The sequence below is a fragment of the Zootoca vivipara genome, chromosome 12 (assembly GCF_965207765.1).
Source record: "Zootoca vivipara chromosome 12, rZooViv2.hap1.1, whole genome shotgun sequence".
NCBI lineage: Eukaryota > Metazoa > Chordata > Lepidosauria > Squamata > Lacertidae > Zootoca > Zootoca vivipara.
Genome location: NC_142595.1, coordinates 37,492,499 through 37,509,988, shown reverse-complemented (window position 1 = coordinate 37,509,988; position 17,490 = coordinate 37,492,499). Strand labels below are relative to the sequence as shown.

Here is a 17,490-nt window from a genome sequence, read left to right as displayed (position 1 = left end):
TCCCAACACCCTTGACAAACTACAGTTCCCTGGATTTTTTGGAGGAAAAAATGTTCTTTAAATATGCGGTGTGCATGCAGCCAGCATTTATTCATTCAGTTGTTTTAAATTTGTTCTTATTGGAAGATTTTCTTGCGTAACAAAACAAGGAAGAAGAAACATGCAGCGCCTCCACTTTCAATTCACAGGTTCTTTTTCATAGTTTGTTTACATTTGGTAGGAGACACTGTTGACATCATAGACATTATGTGGCTGGGGGAAAAGAGTGGGGAAAGAGAGATAGGGGAATAATGACCTTCTGTTCAACTGCCCAGTGTTTGTCCAGGGTGCAGCCAGAATTTATAAAGCTTTTTAGAGTGTTCAAAGCATTCCTCTTCCTCTTAATCTTGCTGCAATCTTTACAGCATCCCTAAAAGATGGCTCATGGTATGTCTTTCAGAAGGCATGTAGGCCTCAAGGGGAAGAGCATTCTCTTAGCCTTGGGGCCATCGTTGTAAAGGCCCTGCTTCTCACATCTGTAGTTGTATGTCCCTATACCAGTGGCAGCAGGAGGAGCAGGCGGTGTTTTGAAGAAGGTGGATGTGAAGGGGTTAGTATAAGGAGACAAATCTCCCTCAATTCCCTGGGCAAAGTTTGCAGAGACCAAGAACTAGAAATGGAGATGGGGCGCCGAAAAATCCACAGCGCAGCCCTTTGGTCATTTCTCAGCCGGCATCTTTACTTGGTTCTCTCCTGCCCTGGATGGAAACAGCCCGGCCAAGCCTGGCAACGCCTGGAAGAGCTGGGAGGTGGTGTCGTGGGCATCAGTTTGGCGCAGGTAGCAGAGAAATGCCGTCCACAGGAAGGAGCAGGCCCCCACGTAGGCTGTGCGCAGCAGGGGGGGCACAAGAGCAAAATTCACTGCCTGGTGGAGAGAGAGAGAGAGAGAGAGAGAGAGAGAGGAGGAGGGAGGAGGGAGGAACATAAACCGCCAATGGTTCTTAGACGGCAGCACTTGCTCTGATTGTTCCTGATATTATTTTATTGACTGATTATACACACACACACACCCAAGGAGCTCAGGGTGTTGTACAAGGTGGTGGTTGTTCTTCCCAGCCCCCAACTTTCATTTCATCCCAACAGCAACCCCATAATGTAGGCCAGGACGCGTGAAAGTGGTCACCCAGGGAGCTTTGTGGGGATTTGGAGCTCCCTGACCTTTGTCTGACATGGCAACAGCAACAGACACTGCAGTGGATTCTATAAAGGGGGTGGCCAGCTTCATCACCCAGGTTTTTTGGGCTCTTTTTCTTCCTTATGAAACTGGCTTCTACAGTAATGTGAATGACCCCTAGTGACTGTGGGAATGCATCTGAACCACCTGAGAGGTAGGGGTCATTTGCATCCCATGGTCTTGGGGAGGCATAGGCAAACTCCGGCCCTCCAGATGTTTGGGACTACAATTCCCAGCATCCCTGACCACTGGTCCTGTTAGCTAGGGATGATGGGAACTGTAGTCTCAAACATCTGGAGGGCCGGAGTTTGCCTATGCCTGGTCTTGGGGAAGGTAGCTCTGTGTGTGCCTCTAAGTCTAGCGGTGATACCTCTTGCGCTTATCGCATATTTATTTGTTGTTCTTTCAAATATCTTATAAACTGCTCTTTACGGCCAAACCCTCAGAAAAAGAAGTACATAAAAAGAGTGCTCCTGGATGCGCTAGGGCAGCACACAAAGTAGGCGTGTTATTATTTCGGGGAAACTGCTCAGAGTCACACAAGTCATTAACACTCTAAAGAAAAGGCAGCAATGAAGAGAGAGAGAGAGAGATGTTCAAGGCGCTCTTAAAAGCTTGTGCTGAAGCGGCCAAGCATAAGCCAATCACAAGGAAGTTCCATAACTGTGGGGCCACCACCGAAAAGTCCCTGTCTCTCACGTATGCTAGCCTAACAGGCCTTACCAATGGGCATGTGAGCAGGACCTCCAAAGCAGATATTAGCATATATGAAGGTCATAGGGTAAAGGGCGTCCTTGGGGTCACCTGGATCTCTAGTCAGTCTCTTTTAGGGCAATCCTTCTCAAAGTCCATGGGCGGTAGCTCAGTGGTAGAGCATCTGCTTTGCGTTCAGAAGGTCCCAGGTTCCATTCCCAGCTTCTCCACAGGGCTGGGAGAGATCCTTGCCTGAAACCCTGGACAGCTCCTGCCAATCTGCATAGAGTCAGTAGACCATGCATCCCCAAACTTCGGCCCTCCAGTCCAGATGTTTTGGACTACAATTCCCATCTTCCCCGACCACTGGTCCTGTTAGCTAGGGATTATGGGAGTTGTAGGCCAAAAATATATGGAAGGCTGCAGTTTGGGGATGCCTGCAGTAGACTATACTGAGCTATGGTATGACTGGGTACAAGGCTGCTTTCCTGGTGGCTATTTGGGGCTGGTCCCAAAATATCAACCACTCTGTTGAACTTCTGGGACTTTATAAAGCCCAAAACAAAGCAAAACCACCCTCCAGCAGCCTTTCTAACTGAATTCTGTTTTTATAGTTACAGGTAGGTAGCCGTGTTGGTCTGACGTAGTCGAAACAAAATATAAAAAATTCCTTCCAGCAGCACCTTAGAGACCAACTAAGTTTGTCATTTTTAAATTTTGTTTCTGTTTTTGTAGTTTTAATTCATTTGTAATTTTATTGTTTTGGGTCTCCTGAAAGACAGCTATGATTAAGCAGTGCACAGATTGTTGGAATAAATAAGCAATTTCAATACATTCTTGGCAGGCTTCAAAAAACCCAGTGTGTTCCTAGGGCAACTGGGAAAGAAGTGAGGCATTTCAAATGTTTTAGGTTTGCTTTTCAGAAGCTCCCTGACTAGCAGAGATGAAGCAGGGGAATATTTCCCTAATGCTTTATCCCCATGACAGGAAAAACCTGCTTGTCTGTCTTGCAGTTGTCTATTGGCACAGGAGCTCTGTTTGTGGGGTGGGGGTGGGGAGCTGGCAAGGCTTCTTAGCTCATTCAGGGAAGGAAAGAATGGGCCACAATACTTACCTGGAACAAGGTCCAGCACAGCACACCAGCCTAAATTGGGGGAAATAAATAAATAAGTAGCAAATTTAACAAGGGTTAAAGTTGGGGTTCCTCAACAGTGCTTGGATTTCGCACTAAGCTGCCGCAGGACTTTGCCTGCAGAGTCCGCAGCAGCCGCTCCCGAGGCATCAAGGTCAGAAGCTACCTTAACAAATTGGCTGGCAGATTGTGCGCGCAAACTATTATCTGTGTTATTTATGAATCGGCTTCCACATCTGTCCCAAGGTGAGGTACAAAATATAACTGAAAAGTCACAAAAATAACCGAAGATTAGTTTAAGAACAATACAAAATGGACACACCCACACCCACCCAGCAGAGACCTGTCCAACCAGCTGGGAAATCTTGACAGGAGAAAAGTCTTCAGTTGTTTCTGGGAAATTCAGATAGTGCCCCCCCCTACATCTCAGCAGGAACACTGCTTCAGGAACAGTTAATAGTTTGAATCTCCTGTTGCCCCTGATCTCAATACATTAATCTGGCCCTCTAGGCATCTCTGTCTGGCTCTTGGGACCTCGTTCTGTGCACACAACAACTTACTTGAATCCCAGCCCCCGTTTTCGGGTCTTTTCGTTGAACAACAGTGACCCTCCAGGTCCCAGCCCGGCCTGGGATACTGAAAAACTAGTCTTTATGGTGCCACAATGCTGTCTTTTTTCCTGTTTGTGTGTTTCTTTGCTGTAACACCTTAGCACAGAATCTGCAGAGCTGTTATTATTACCTTGTACGTTGGCCAAAACTTCTCCTGCAGCTTCCCAAATATGTTGCTTTCACCATCCAGGAGAGAGAGACCTGGGAAAGGGAGGGAAGGAAACTCATCACCTCCAAAAAGCTCTCCAGCCCCCTCCAGCCCCCTCTTCACCCCCTGCTGTCTCTCACCGGTGTAAAAAGCCCCGATGGTGACTGGCGCAGCGATGACCTGGTCGCAAGTGACCTTTGCTATCACCGTGGTCACCTTCACTCCTGGAAGAAGGCGCTCCAGGCTCCGGAACCAGACGTAATTGAAGTTGGCGTGGAACGTGAACCCAACCAGCGCCACTTTTGCCGTCTGCTTCAGATCCAAACCGTCATGTCTGCGGGGATCCTGGCACGGCTTAGACAACTTCTGCTGGGCTGCATCTGCGGCTGAAAACAGTGTCCCATAGGCAACAACATTTGCCAGCCAAGGATGGCGATGTACCAGACCAAGCAGAGGGTGCATTTGAATACAGTACAGAGCTGGTGTGGCGGAAGTGCAGTTCCCTGAGATGGCCACTAGGTGGTGGAGTGCTCTGCTCAGGTGGGTTGCAATGTCGCCTCCTGCTGGTATGTATCTGGAAACGCACATGGAAAGGCATGTGGCTATTATCTTCCAAGGCCAGAAGGCTGTGTGAAAAATTTGAGATGTGGTTTAATCCTTAAAGAGCTTAGGATCTGGGGATATTAAAGATCACCTTCTTCCATATACTTTTTAAAACAAAAAAATATTGCATTTATTTATTGCTCCACAGTTACTCAGAGCAGGGCTTCCAGTGGGGCTGCCCTGTTCTGTGGAATAGCATTCCTGTCAATATACGACAAGCGCCCACTCTCTGAACTTTCTGGAAACAATTGAAGACATTCTTGCTCCAACAGGCTTTCCCAGCTGGATGAAAAGATCTCTGCCACTGTTGTTTATTTTGTATTGTTTTTAAAAACACACCTAGCATTTTCTGTGTTGCTTCTAAGTGTTTTTAGCTGTTTCAATAGTCTCCTGTACGTTGCCTTGATATGGGTGCGTTTGGAAGGCTACTTCTCTCACAGACAACATCTCCTCCCGTAAAGTATGCGCCAAGTGACAAGTGTTTTCTGAAGACATGCCTAGACTATATGGCTCTTAAGTGTCCTGAATTTCCCCTTTAAATAACCCTAGTAGTTATAAATCTATAAGGACGAGAGGGGAGGAAATTCCCAGTGCCCTCACCACATAACTGATCTTTCTAGTTAAATCAGTTTGAAGCTAGTTTATGTTTACAAAAGAAACAGGAATAAACCCGATCGTAGACTTTATATAATCACAGATCTGTGTAAGCAACATCCTTGGCCAGATTCCTGTTGGACCACAGTATAAATACTTACCTACACAGGGGTATTTCTGCACCTGCTTAATGCTGCCCGCCCTTTACACAAACAGGATCATGTCATCTCCACATTTTAATACTTGGCGCTTCACACCCCTGTGTAACTTTTGTGCACCACTGGGTTATGCACTTTCACCCACGTGCAGCGAGAAGGCCTCAACATTCACCACACACCTCAAACACAGGCAGCAGGCGCACACACCACATTTAAAGCACATGGCTTCCCCCCCCCCCCAAGAATCCTGGGAACTGTAGTTTCCCCCTTCACAGAGCTACAATCCCCAGCCCCCTTAATAAACTACAGTTCCCAGGATTCTTTTTGTGGGGAAGCCATGCACTTTAAATGTGGTGTGTGTTCTGTACACGCTGCAGCCCCGAATTCTATGTGCTGCCTAACATCCACTTCAGGCCTCTCTCTAATAACACACTTCTCCTATGGCAAGACAACCTTCTATATTCCACTTGCACGGCAATGCACATTTCTGCAGGCTGCAGCCGCCTCTGCTGTCTCTGGGCCCCTGTGACGAAGCAGCGCTATCCTTTACGGGCATGATGTATGCACACACCTTCCACAGAGCCTCTTCTGCCACAGCCTTTAATGCAGGACAAAAGGATAATGTTAAAAAAATCCCCCCTGCCATCATAAATACAGGTGGGAAAGACTGGATCTGAATGAAATAGGAATCCACATCATTTTGGTTGAAAGGTTAGGGGGAGACATCTGCGAGCAGGATCAAATCGGAATTGAGGAGCTTGTTAGTCGGCGCCATATGTTAGAGCATTTGTTTAATTATTACATTTCTATTCTGTCTTCTCTCCTCCCTCCCTTTTCTCTTCACAACAATCCCGTGAAGTAGCTTGGGCCGAGAGAAGGAGATGGGCCCAAGGCTAGACAGTGAGCTCTGTGGTGGCAGACTGAAGATTTGAACATGTCCTCACCAGTCACTCTAACTCAGTTTTAACCAAAGTTCTGTCCTCTTGCAGAAAATCTGACATATATAACATATTAATCAAGACATAGCCTGCACTTGTTTTCTAGCAGAGACATCCAATGCTGGGACATATGAAATACAGTGGTACCTCGGTTTATGAACTTAATCCGTTCCAGAAGTCTGTTCTTAAACTGAAACCATTCTTAAACCAAGGTGCGCTTTCCTCTTGCCGCCGGTGCCCTTCCACCATTCGGATTCCGTTCTTAGACCAAGGTAAAGTTCTAAAGCCAGGACACTATTTCCGGTTTTGTGGAGTTTGTAAACCAAATCGTTCTTAAACCGGACTGTTCTTAAACTGAGATAGCACTGTAATCAGAAAGCAAAGTGTGCCTGGGAGCACGTACAAAGTGCATTTCTCGCACAGCAGAGCAGGGCCACAAACCACAGCCCAGATTGGTAAAGAAATTCATCTCAGTCAGTATTCTGTCTCTTTCTCTCTCACACACCCCTTCTCTTTGTCTCTCTCAAGCCCACCCGCTTTCCTCCCCCATTGCATTGCAGCCATTATTACCCCGAATGCTCTGTCTTCTTTTCCTCTAAGGCTAGGAGAAGCGATAAGGGACGGGTCAGCCACGCTTGTCTGCTCCACAGAACTATAAATATCCGGACACATGGTATAAGGGTGCAGACAGGCAGGAGAGCAGGGAAGGGGGGTGGGAGAGACCCAATGGTTTGAACAGCCAATCCTTGCAGCATACTAAGAAAGTTTGGTTGTGGGGGGAAAGCAAAGCAGCTGTGGAGGGAGGAAGTTGGCAGCCCATTTGAGAACCAAATAGAATATCAGACCCAGTCCCAAACTGCAAACAGACATGTCTGGGGAAGACAGAGTTAATTGGGAGAGAGACCTGGGAAAGGGCTGGCTGAATCAATAGATCACACAGACACACAAACCTTATTTACCCAAGCTCTCCCCCTTTCCTCTTTAATCTTAATACTTACGCTGCCCTCTAGAAATTTTCTAGAGATGCATGGGATTTATTTATTTGTATGTTTCTGTGTCATACCGTTTCCTAATTGCTTACGTAGGGTGATAGCTCTGTAAAAATACCTGTAAAAGTATATTCAAATCACTTTCTTTCCCTCAAAGGATTATGGGCCTTGTAGTTTACCCCTCACAGAGTTACAATTCCCAGTAGCTCTTAATAAACTACAGAGCCCAGAATTCTTTGAGGGAAAGAATGGGCTGTATAGGCAGCCTAAGCCCTACTCAGAATAGCACACCCACTGAAACCAATAGACAAATCAGATAAAAGTGTAGTTGTTCACCACAAGGAATTATGGGTGATACTGAATTATAGTTATCTCAGAAATCAACAGACTGAAATCAATGGATTCTACTCTGAACAAGACTAAGATTGAATATCACCCATAATTCTTTGTAGTGGACAACTACATTATTATATATATTTTTAAAGGATTATAGTTACCGTAGTTAAAGTTACCGTAGTTAAAGTTAATTATATCCCACCTTTTTCCCTGATGGGACTCAATGTGGCTTACAGCTAAAAATACGTACTGCTTAAAACATAGAAGAAACAATCATTTAAAAACAATTAAACTCTGATAGAATTATATATATATTATATTAAAACTATACCAGTGATTTCAATAAAAACACTACAGTCAGATGGGCAGATTATCTGCCCATCTGAATGTGGTGTTTATTGCTGCTGCTGTTGTTATATTTATTTTTATTGTTGTCACTGTTTTTTTTCTGGGGGTACGCAAGGGTACGCATACCCCTAAACATTTTGTGAATCTTAAGTTTGGCCTCATTGAGGGGCAGTATTTCAATATGATTAGGAAAAATGTTAAAGCTATGGTTTTCCCAGTAGTGATATATGGAAGTGAGAGCTGGACCATAAAGAAGGCTGATTGCCAAAGAATTGATGCTTTTGAATTCTGGTGCTGGAGGAGACTCTTGAGAGTCCCATGGACTGCAAGAAGATCAAACCTATCGATTCTGAAGGAAATCAGCCCTGAGTGCTCACTGGAAGGACAGATCCTGAAGCTGAGGCTCCAATACTTTGGCCACCTCATGAGAAGAGAAGACTCCCTGGAAAAGACCCTGATGTTGGGAAAGATGGAGGACACAAGGAGAAGGGGACGACAGAGGACAAGATGGTTGGACAGTGTTCTCGAAGCTACAAATATGAGTTTGACCAAACTGCAGGAGGCAGTGGAAGACAGGAGTGCAACAGGAAAGTGAGAGTACCCCTAAATATTTTTTTAAGAAAAAAAGCACTGGTTGTTGTTATTTTAAGGTACTCACCTCCTGGGGCTCGGTCTGAAACAGGTTCAACATATCTTAACCTCTCACAACCTGTTTTTTGGTGCCTTTCTTTCCTCTGGAGTGCTATTTGCTACGATCTCAGCCTCTGGGAATTAGTACAATACTGTACTGGGAAAATAAAACCATGAGCCTCTTTGTTCTGGCACCAGGGGGCGCTGTTTTATCACATGTGCAGGGAGCCAGGTTTCTCTTGCGCAATCCCCATAGAAATGAATGAGCCGGTGCCCCAGAATGCAGAGTCGATGCAATCACCTATTCCTTTCAGAAGGGCTTGCGCAAAAATAGGCCCAGTGGTAGATTGTGCTAATAATTCTTTCTCGTTCTTATCTTTTCAGCCTCATCTCTGCTGCTGGGGACCTCTTGGGTACTTGGTAGGAGGGACTGACTCCCTTGAATGGTTTGGGTGGGTGGGAGTCTTCTACTTTTAGAGCTATTTATAAATTTCTTTATTTAAACCTTTATATCCTGCCTTTCTAAAACAAGCACACACAACACACACAACGGCTCTTATCTAGCTGGCAATCTTTCCTAAACCAGAGGCGATTCAAAGACGCATTCAGAGCTTCCTGTGTGTTGTAAGTGCTGCAGAAGATATTTCAGCCGGTTTGACTGTATGCATAGTCAATCCGCATGATGTTTGGGGCCATGGTTCATATGTGCATATGCCGTACTGCAAATCTGTAATTGAACTGCAAGTCCCAGGTGGCTGTGATTACACTACGTCAGTGTTTCTCAACCTTTTTTGGGCCACGGCACACTTGTTCCATGGAAAAAATCACGAGGCACACCAACTCTGTGCCGCCCTCCCCTTTTCGGGGAGAAAACTGGGCCTGGGGTTCAATAGTACTGTAATCAATAATGATTGTGGTGGCGGCCATGCAATCGGATCGTCCCTGTGACGGGTAGGGGGCTGAAGGCTCTTACGCCCCCCTCCTTTTGAAGCGAATAATATTGGGGAGGGGGTCAACACCCCCAGCACCTCACACCGCCTGCCCCCCCCTCGTCGATTACTATTATTCCTATTACCATGAATTTATTCGTCACCCGCCCCTCACCCTAAGGACCCAGGGCAGGGGTGGGAGGGGGCACTTACCGCCCGCAGGAGGAGGCGGTTGAGGAGGAGGAGGAGGCCTGCCAGGCCCCTCCGGTGGTCTCGAATAGAAGCGCGCCGCCGTCGCTGCGCCTGCTGCCGCCGCCTCCCCTTCCTCCTCAGAGGGGGCTTCTCAGCCAGAGGGCTGCTCTCCATGCCGGGCGAGACCAGACTCGCCTCCGCTTAAGCCCGGGACGAGAATGGTTAATGGTGGCGGCTGAGGGAGGAGGGCCGCCTGGCCGCCTCAGCAAAAAAAAAAAGCCATTTGAAAATGGCAGTGGGAGCCGCGCCGGCCAATCAGCGCCGCCGACGGCCAGTTGCTAGGAGACGGCGCGGGGTGCGAGTGGGGAAGAGGCCTAGCTGCCAGGCCTGAGGTCTTCTTCGCTTTGGGGATTGCCCTTCTCCCCAAATCGCCCTTCTCGTCGCCGCACTCGCGGCACACCAGCCAGCGTCTCGAACAGCGGTTGAGAAACGCTGCACTACGTGGTCAAGTCCAGAGGCCCTTTGCAGTTTGTCCACCTGATTTAACTGCTAGATGGTGATGGTGATAATGATAATTTATTTTTTGTACCCCGCCCATCTGGCTGGGTTTCCCCAGCCACTCTGGGCGGCTTCCATCAAAAGATTTAAAATGCATTAAAACGTCATTAAAAACTTCCCTAAACAGGGCTGCCTTCAGATGTTGTTCCAACTCTGAAAACCAATAATCTTTCCTTGCCAGAAAGCAGAGCTGGGCTGAATTTCAACCCATCACCACATCAGACACATTGCCTTTCACATAGCTCTAAAATGGGGGTTAGAAGGGACCCTGAGGTCATTTAGTCTAACCCTCTAAGATACAGGATTCACAAGATTTGAATGAAAATACCAACTTTATACAGAACCCTTGAGCAGATGAGTTGTTTTTTTCTTAAGAGATTGATATGGGGAGCCCAACAATAACCCTTCTGTCCAACACAATTGAAGTTAAAACTAGACTCAGATAGACAATTCCTGGCTATGGAAGCTCTACCTTTGACAAACAAATCACCTTTATTGGAATAGCTGTTCAATTTTCCTTTAGTCAATATTCATCTAGTCACTTGGAGAAAGACTCCCTTTTAGAGCCTCTCTCAATAACAAACATTTGCACACCTCATGAAGTGAACATTTTCAAGTTTCAAAATATTTTCAAAGCATTGAGCAAGCATTTTCAAACTTACAACTCTTTATTTTCCTTCATCCTGCTCCCTCTTTTTACTTTTGGAGAGGAAAAAATGGCCTTCTACAGCCTCTTTAAAACAAACCTTTACACACTACCTCCACTCTTTTAAATATTTGCCATTGTTTTTGGGTTGATCAAGCCCTTACATAAGATTATTTAAGCAAGCTTGCATTATTATTATATTATTTTAAACTATGCGTGCTTAAAAAGGCAGTCTGTGGGTGTCATGGCCAAATTTTAAACACAAACCCCTAATTTCCTAAACCTGGATTATATCTCTCATTTACTTTAAGGGGAACAATGAACTATAGCAGACACAAGGATCAGACGCACATACACTTAACAGACATCACACATACCCAGTAACAGACAACATGTAACGTGTAAACATTCTGAAGGGGGTACTGGTCTTCCAGGGTCAATTTTAAAGTGGAGATTCTCTGTATGTTAAAGGAACCTCCTGGTAGCCATTTCCCCTCATCTGGGTGGTCCATGGTAAAGCGGACCCAGTGTTTTTTGCAAAGTTTTTGCAAGCGATTTCTGTCTAGCTTGTCCGCTCCAGGGATATCACTCCAACTTTGGAGGACAAATTGTAAAGGGGTTTCTCCCTCAAAGTCCCTACCAGAGCCAAGCTTCCACTGTGCTTTGCTCCGGTTGGGAGTTTGGGGTAGGAATTCCTTAGAAGATTGGGCGCCCATGTTTAACTCTCTGGCCTATTTATACTGCAGTGCGGGTAGAAGACCCTCCAATCCGGGACACTCTATACCTTAAACTCCTGAGTCTAAGACTCACTCAACAGACGATACCGTCTCCTGCCTACCTGTTGCGTGCACTTGCTAACTAGGTGGCTGGTGTGGCTAGATACCTAAGGACCCCCTCCTGGTCATTAATTGCCTAGGGTCCTGCAGCAACTTTCCTGCCTCTTACACACTAGACTCAGATCCTACTGAACGCTTGCCTACGCAATGTCAGGTCGGAACTGAGGAATACAAAGTAGGAAAAAGGAACGGGCGCACTTGCAATCTCCGATCATGGGTCATACCCAACATGGCAGAGGGGCGTCTTCACCCGAAGATTAAGAGCAGAGGAACACGGAATAAGGTTGGGTAGATTGCTCAGAACTCCTGCGCAGATTGGCAGGAGCGAGCTGGGTCCGTCCTTCTAGGGATTTCGTTTTAACGAAAGGACGGATCCCAAAAGGCTCCAATTCTTCTTTATCCCTTATGCCTTTACAGCTTAGCTGCAACTAGAGCCCAAGATAAGAAACAGAAAAGGAGAGAACAGTGAAGAGTGAAGTTTTAGATTTTTAGTTGCTGCAGTAATAGCCCACCTGAGTGTCCCTATTAACCTATTAATACTCACTATACTCACTTCCGCCATCACACTCTGTTTCTGATGATTCCTTCTTGATTCTTGATTCCTTCTTGATTGGTTGTTTTAAGGCCGGCCTGATAAAACTTTGCTTCCTCTGGTTAGCCCCGCCAGAACTCCAGTTATTTCCAGACCCTGGGATCGCTGCAGGAGTGCTGCTCCTCCTGGCAAAATGCCTGGTGCGCGCTGGAGCATCATTCCCTCCTCGCCCCCAGAATCCGGGTAACCGAAAAGTCCCTCAAGTGGTCGCCATCTGATATAGGCAAAAATCTGCCTTTATTCCCTTATTGGGTTCTCCATCGGTTGGAGAATATAACAGAGGCCAACCAGAGAAGTTTGAGAAGCAAAGCCTTTATTTTCGCTGTTGCAACAGGGTCCTTCCTCTCACACAGGAGAACAAGGAAGGAACCCCAAACAAAGATGTCTTGCCCTTAAAAAGAGATTTGAAATTGGTTTCAGCCCACCCCCCAGAAGCATCATCCATATGTCACAGAAGGGGTGTAGCCCAAGACCCCCCCTCCCTAGATTCATCATAGGCACATCATGAACGGGGAGGTCTGGTGGCAGTAATCTGAGCATCCTGGACCCTGCCCCCTGCCCCCAAAACCTAATCAACAAAATTGAGAGATATTTACATTTCCCTGTTTCCCAGCCAAGTTAATCACACCCTTTTGTCTGGCACTCAGGTATCAGGATGCCAGGGATTATCACTTTAATTCCTGAGACAATGAGAAGGTTCCCCCCACCCCACTTCTTCCTTGCAGAGGAACACCTGGTCAGAGAGAGTCAAAATGGTGTCAGTCAGGCCTGTTTTCCTGTGCTGCTTCAGACATGTTTCTGTACATTCATGTACATGTTTTATGAACAATTATATATATATATATATATATATATATATATATATATATATATATAACCTCAAAATTCTTATAACAATGTCATATACTGTAGTTTATTTCTTTGATATCTTGACGGGAGGGCGTTCCACAGGGAGGGCGCCACCACCAAGAAGGCCCTCTGCCTGGCTCCCTGTAACTTCGCTTCTCGCAGTGAGGGAACCGCCAGAAGGCCCTCAGAAGTGGACCTCAGTGTCCGGCCCGAATGATGGGGGTGGAGAAACTCCTCCAGGTATACTGGGTCGAGGCCGTTTAGGGCTTTAAAGGTCAGCACCAACACTTTGAATTGTGCTCGGAAACGTACTGGAAGCCAATGTAGGTCTTTCAAGACCAGTGTTATGTGGTCTCGGCGGCCGCTGCCAGTCACCAGACTAGCTGCCGCATTCTGGATGAAGAATTCTTTGTAACTTCCAGCTGATAGCGAACTGCTCCACAAACAATTCTTATTTTTAAGAACAATTTTATTGTAAGTTTTAAAACTACGTTAACCAGTAAAATTCAAATTAATTTATAAGAAAATACAAACCACAACTGCATAGAAAAGAGAAAGAGGAAAAAAACAATAGCGAAAGGATAACTAAGAAGACGCTTTATCACATTTACATAGCTGTCAACTTTCGGATTTGAAAATAAGGGATCAGCAGCAGCCTCACCTGTCCTGGGGACAATCTACGGTATATCTAACAATCCAGGATAGCAGCGGGAAATGGAGCTGGAATAAGGGAATTTCCAGCCCAAAAAAAGGGAAAGTTGACAGCTGTGGCTTGGAATAAGGGAGTTTCCTGTAAAAAAGGGGAGGGTTGACAGCTATGCATTTATATTGTGCATAACGTATCTTTTATCCACACACAGAAAGGCAGACTCCTCCAGCTCCACGAATAATTCTGTGTGACAAAAAAAGTGGCATGCTTCTATCTAGAGTAGCAGGTCCTGGGCATTTTTAAAAGCTGCGTCTCATCATCTTTCTTAAGCCATGCTGAGCACATGCACCTATTTGGGCTCCGATGAAGTTTCCGCTTTCCGTTTTTTGCTCATGAGCTTTGCAGGTGGCAAGAATCTGCCTTGAGCGTCACACAGATAAATACAGCGCCACAAACGTTTAAGTGCATCACCGCTCTGGACGGAGGACTTTGTTGAGTCACTTCTACCTCTAAAAGTAGTCCGGGGAACCTTTCCTTTAGGCCCTGCCCCATATAACCTCATTCACTGCGATTCCCTTGGATGGTGCCTCCCATGGAGTTTTTGCTGTGTCACACTAGCAACCTGACCCAGGCCTGGAAATCAGGAATGGCGCCACGCACCTTTACCCCACAAGGGGGCAGAGTAGCTTTGGCAAGACAGATCGCAGCAAGATCTATGGGCTTCGATAATCACAGCGCTGTGTAGAAAGCTGAAAGTTGGACTCCTTTATTGGCTCCATCTAGCTCAGTATTGTCTATATAGTGATGGATAGCAGCTCTCCAAAGTTTCAGAGAGGGGACAATCACAACTTTACCTGAATATGCCTGATATTGATCGTGGGACCTCCTGAATGCAAATTAGATGCCTTACCCCTGAGCTACAACATACCCTCCAACATCTCTCCAATGAAAATAGGGACGTCCTATTCCATGGGTAGGCAAACTAAGGCCCGGATCCGGCCCAATCGCCTTCTCAATCCAGCCCATGGATGGTCCGGGAATCAGTGTGTTTTTACATGAGTAGAATGTGTCCTTTTATTTAAAATGCATTCCTGGGTTATTTGTGGGGCATAGGAATTTGTTGATTTTTCTTCTTCAAAATATAGTCCAGCCCCCCACAAGGTCTGAGGGACAGTGGAGCGGCCCCCTGCTCAAAAAGTTTGCTGACCCCTGTCCTATTCCATAACAAATTGTTGTTGTTATTATATTTATACCCTGCCCACCTGGCTGGGTTGCCCCAGCCACTCTGAACAGCTTCCAATATATATAATAACACATTTAAGAACTCCCCTATGCTGGGCTGCCTTCAGATGTCTTCTAAAGGTTGTATAGTTACTTATCTCATTGGCTCATAACTCTACACCGTCCGATGTTTCTCTGATGAAAATAGGGACATCCAAAGAAGTGGGACATTCCAGGATCGAATCAGAAACTGGGAAGGCTTCTGTAAATCCGGGACTGGAAAATAGGGACACTTGGGAGGGTCTGCTAAAACGGACTTTCCCCGCAAACTGGATTAGGTGTGAGGCGGCCTGTTCATACCACCATTTTTGCAGTGCACGATGTCCTCAGCAAATTTCTCTCAAATGGAGGCGCACTGTAGTGTGCTGAAAGTGGGATCCTATATGTGCTGGCAGATGTGGCTGCTATGCGCTCCCCTGGTTATTTGAATTAAGCTCTGAGCAAGGGGTTAATGCAGCAAAATGTCCTGGATCAGAGTTGCTAAGGATATAGAGTGGCAGATTTAAATGGGTCTAGCTTTGTCCAAACTTTGTTACACTTCAAAATGCACCAATGCCCAGAAGTAATGTGCATTGGCTTGAATGGGACTTACTCCCAGCAACCTGTGTATAGGATTGTTGCTGGGGAACAGAGCAATCCCAAGCCCTGACTGGGAACGGCGAAGTGGAACGAAGCAACTCAACAACCACTGCCATCAAAAGTCTCGCTAGCGCAGGCTGACCAAGACAAAAAAGGGCTGCTGTGTTTTTCTAATTTTCTGCAGTGCCAGCTCCAAGCTAGAAGAAGCTGAGAGGACTGAGATGGGCCCCTCTCCAGGGACGAAGCACCTTAGGATCCAGCAGATACATGGCTGGCTATGCTCCACCCCATAACATCCAGTTTCACGGCCTTCCACTGGCTAACACCAGTGGAAATGACTTCTGCTTCAGTGTATCTGAAGAAGTGTGCATGCACACGAAAGCTCATACCTATGACAAACTTAGTTGGTCTCTAAGGTGCTGCTGGAAGGATTTTTTTTTTATTTTGTTTCGACTACGTCAGACCAACAGGGCTACCTACCTGTAACTAGGGCGCTGGTAGTGTTCAGTCTATAGCGCTGCCTTCGGCTCCTGTGGTTGCCGCTTGGTGGAGTCCCTGACTCTGGCCCACAGAGGCTGCTACAACCCAGAGCATGGGCGTATCTGTTACATCCTAAATCCCCCCCAACAGCAAGGATAAGGGTGTTAAGTTTGTAGCTTAAACTCTACTTATTACTGGAATTTTGTTTTTTTTAAAGTTTCCAAACCGCCCTTCGCCCAGTGGATTCCTGGGCAGAATACAATAAGCTTAAAAAGGGGGGGGATTCATATAAAATACAATTAAAAAACATTTTTTTCAGAACTATGAGGCAGCAAAAGCTATAAATATGTTTATTATATATTTATTATTTAGCATAGCAATTAGGAGGACCAAAAAGAAAAACAACACAGCCTACTTTAATCATCATCAGCTAAGATAATTGTGCTAAGCGCAGAAACAAGTTAGTTCACTGTTAACTGTCAGACAGCGAAATTAACTCTAATCCTTTAAACGTTTCAGCAATGTCAGGGAAAGTTTCTGTAAATGCAAACTATTCGTGGAATTACTGTTCTTTGTCACATTTATACTGAAACTCCAGGATCCGCCTATAATTTTGTAAAACATGTGAAATTGTAACTGAAATCAAGCAAGGTAAGAAGCAGCAACTATGAAAAAAGGCAGTTGCACACCATTCTTTAAGTATCATCACTTCCATGGGATACTGGACTGTGGTAATTTCCAGACGACCGGTTTTTCCACATTCATCCTAATTTGGACAATTTGCACAGATTTTATTCCCTTAATCGCTGATAGAATTAGAACGATATACATACATACATACGCACGGACACAATATTAAATCCATCCAGACATGCATCGAGCACCCCTTCTGCAGAGGGACACTTACAGGAAGCCCTTAAGCATGATCACTAATTTATTCTTTGGCAGCGCAAGTTTTCTGAGTACTGTACAGAGTTTGGGAGCCCCTAGTTTTGCGGGTGAAGGAGAGGAACTGCAGAGGAGAAAATGCGTGACCCTTGGGGGGGGGAGAGAGGTTTTGGGGAAAGGCTGGGGGTGGGGGGTTCCTAGCTTCTGACGTAATCCCAATCCCCGTCCCAGCAGACAATAGACCCCATTCATCCTTCTTCCTCGCCCCCCGCCCCCCTCACGATCTGTTCACACACAAAGAAACCCATTCAGCGTCCAAGAGGGCCCAGCCGCTCTCCTGCCTGTGGTTGGTGGATTTCCCTGTCATTCATTCTATTCCCCCACCCGAAAGGGGGTGTGTCGCTGCCCCCTTTCAGCCTATCTTTGTCTCGCTGTCAGATTTCCCCCCCCTCCCCGCCACCAGCGCCGCCGCTGCCACTCCCTCTTTTTTGCGATTGGCCGCGATGGGCGTGGCCACGGCACCGGGACTCCGCCCACCCGCCCGTGGCTGCTCAGTTGCGGTTGGGCCTTGGAGGTGTCAACATCTCTCTCTCTCCTATCTGCTAAGGTACAGTGCAG

General features: G+C 46.3%; 2 protein-coding genes across 12 annotated transcripts in view; one reads left to right on the top strand and one right to left on the bottom strand.

Moving 5' to 3' along the window:
• Nucleotides 1-64: 64 nt before the first annotated feature.
• LOC118095817 (mpv17-like protein) lies at nt 65-6,813 on the bottom strand. Of its 4 annotated transcripts, XM_060281648.2 has the most exons (6): nt 6,661-6,746; nt 6,238-6,455; nt 3,938-4,423; nt 3,780-3,850; nt 3,021-3,050; nt 65-904 (listed from the first exon to the last, which is right to left on the bottom strand). In XM_060281648.2, exons 3-6 carry the CDS (start codon nt 4,383-4,385, stop codon nt 698-700), a joined length of 756 nt encoding a protein of 251 aa, XP_060137631.2. In that variant the 5' UTR covers nt 4,386-4,423; nt 6,238-6,455; nt 6,661-6,746; the 3' UTR covers nt 65-697. The 4 variants fall into 4 exon arrangements, with proteins under 4 accessions (XP_060137631.2, XP_034992977.3, XP_034992974.3 ...); XM_035137086.3 differs by lacking the exon at nt 6,238-6,455 and having other exon boundaries at nt 3,938-4,371; nt 6,661-6,813; XM_035137083.3 differs by lacking the exon at nt 6,238-6,455 and having other exon boundaries at nt 6,661-6,791.
• Nucleotides 6,814-17,370: 10,557 nt separating this feature from the next.
• The window catches only part of LOC118094169 (uncharacterized), a 64,449-nt gene continuing 64,329 nt past the window's right edge, over nt 17,371-17,490 (top strand). For 7 of the 8 annotated variants that reach the window (XM_088656165.1, XM_088656163.1, XM_088656164.1 and 4 more), the window contains exon 1: nt 17,371-17,479. The gene's annotated coding sequence lies outside the window, so the exon portion shown is untranslated. The remainder of the gene's footprint in view (nt 17,480-17,490) is intronic. The other variant, XM_088656162.1, reaches the window with a different exon arrangement.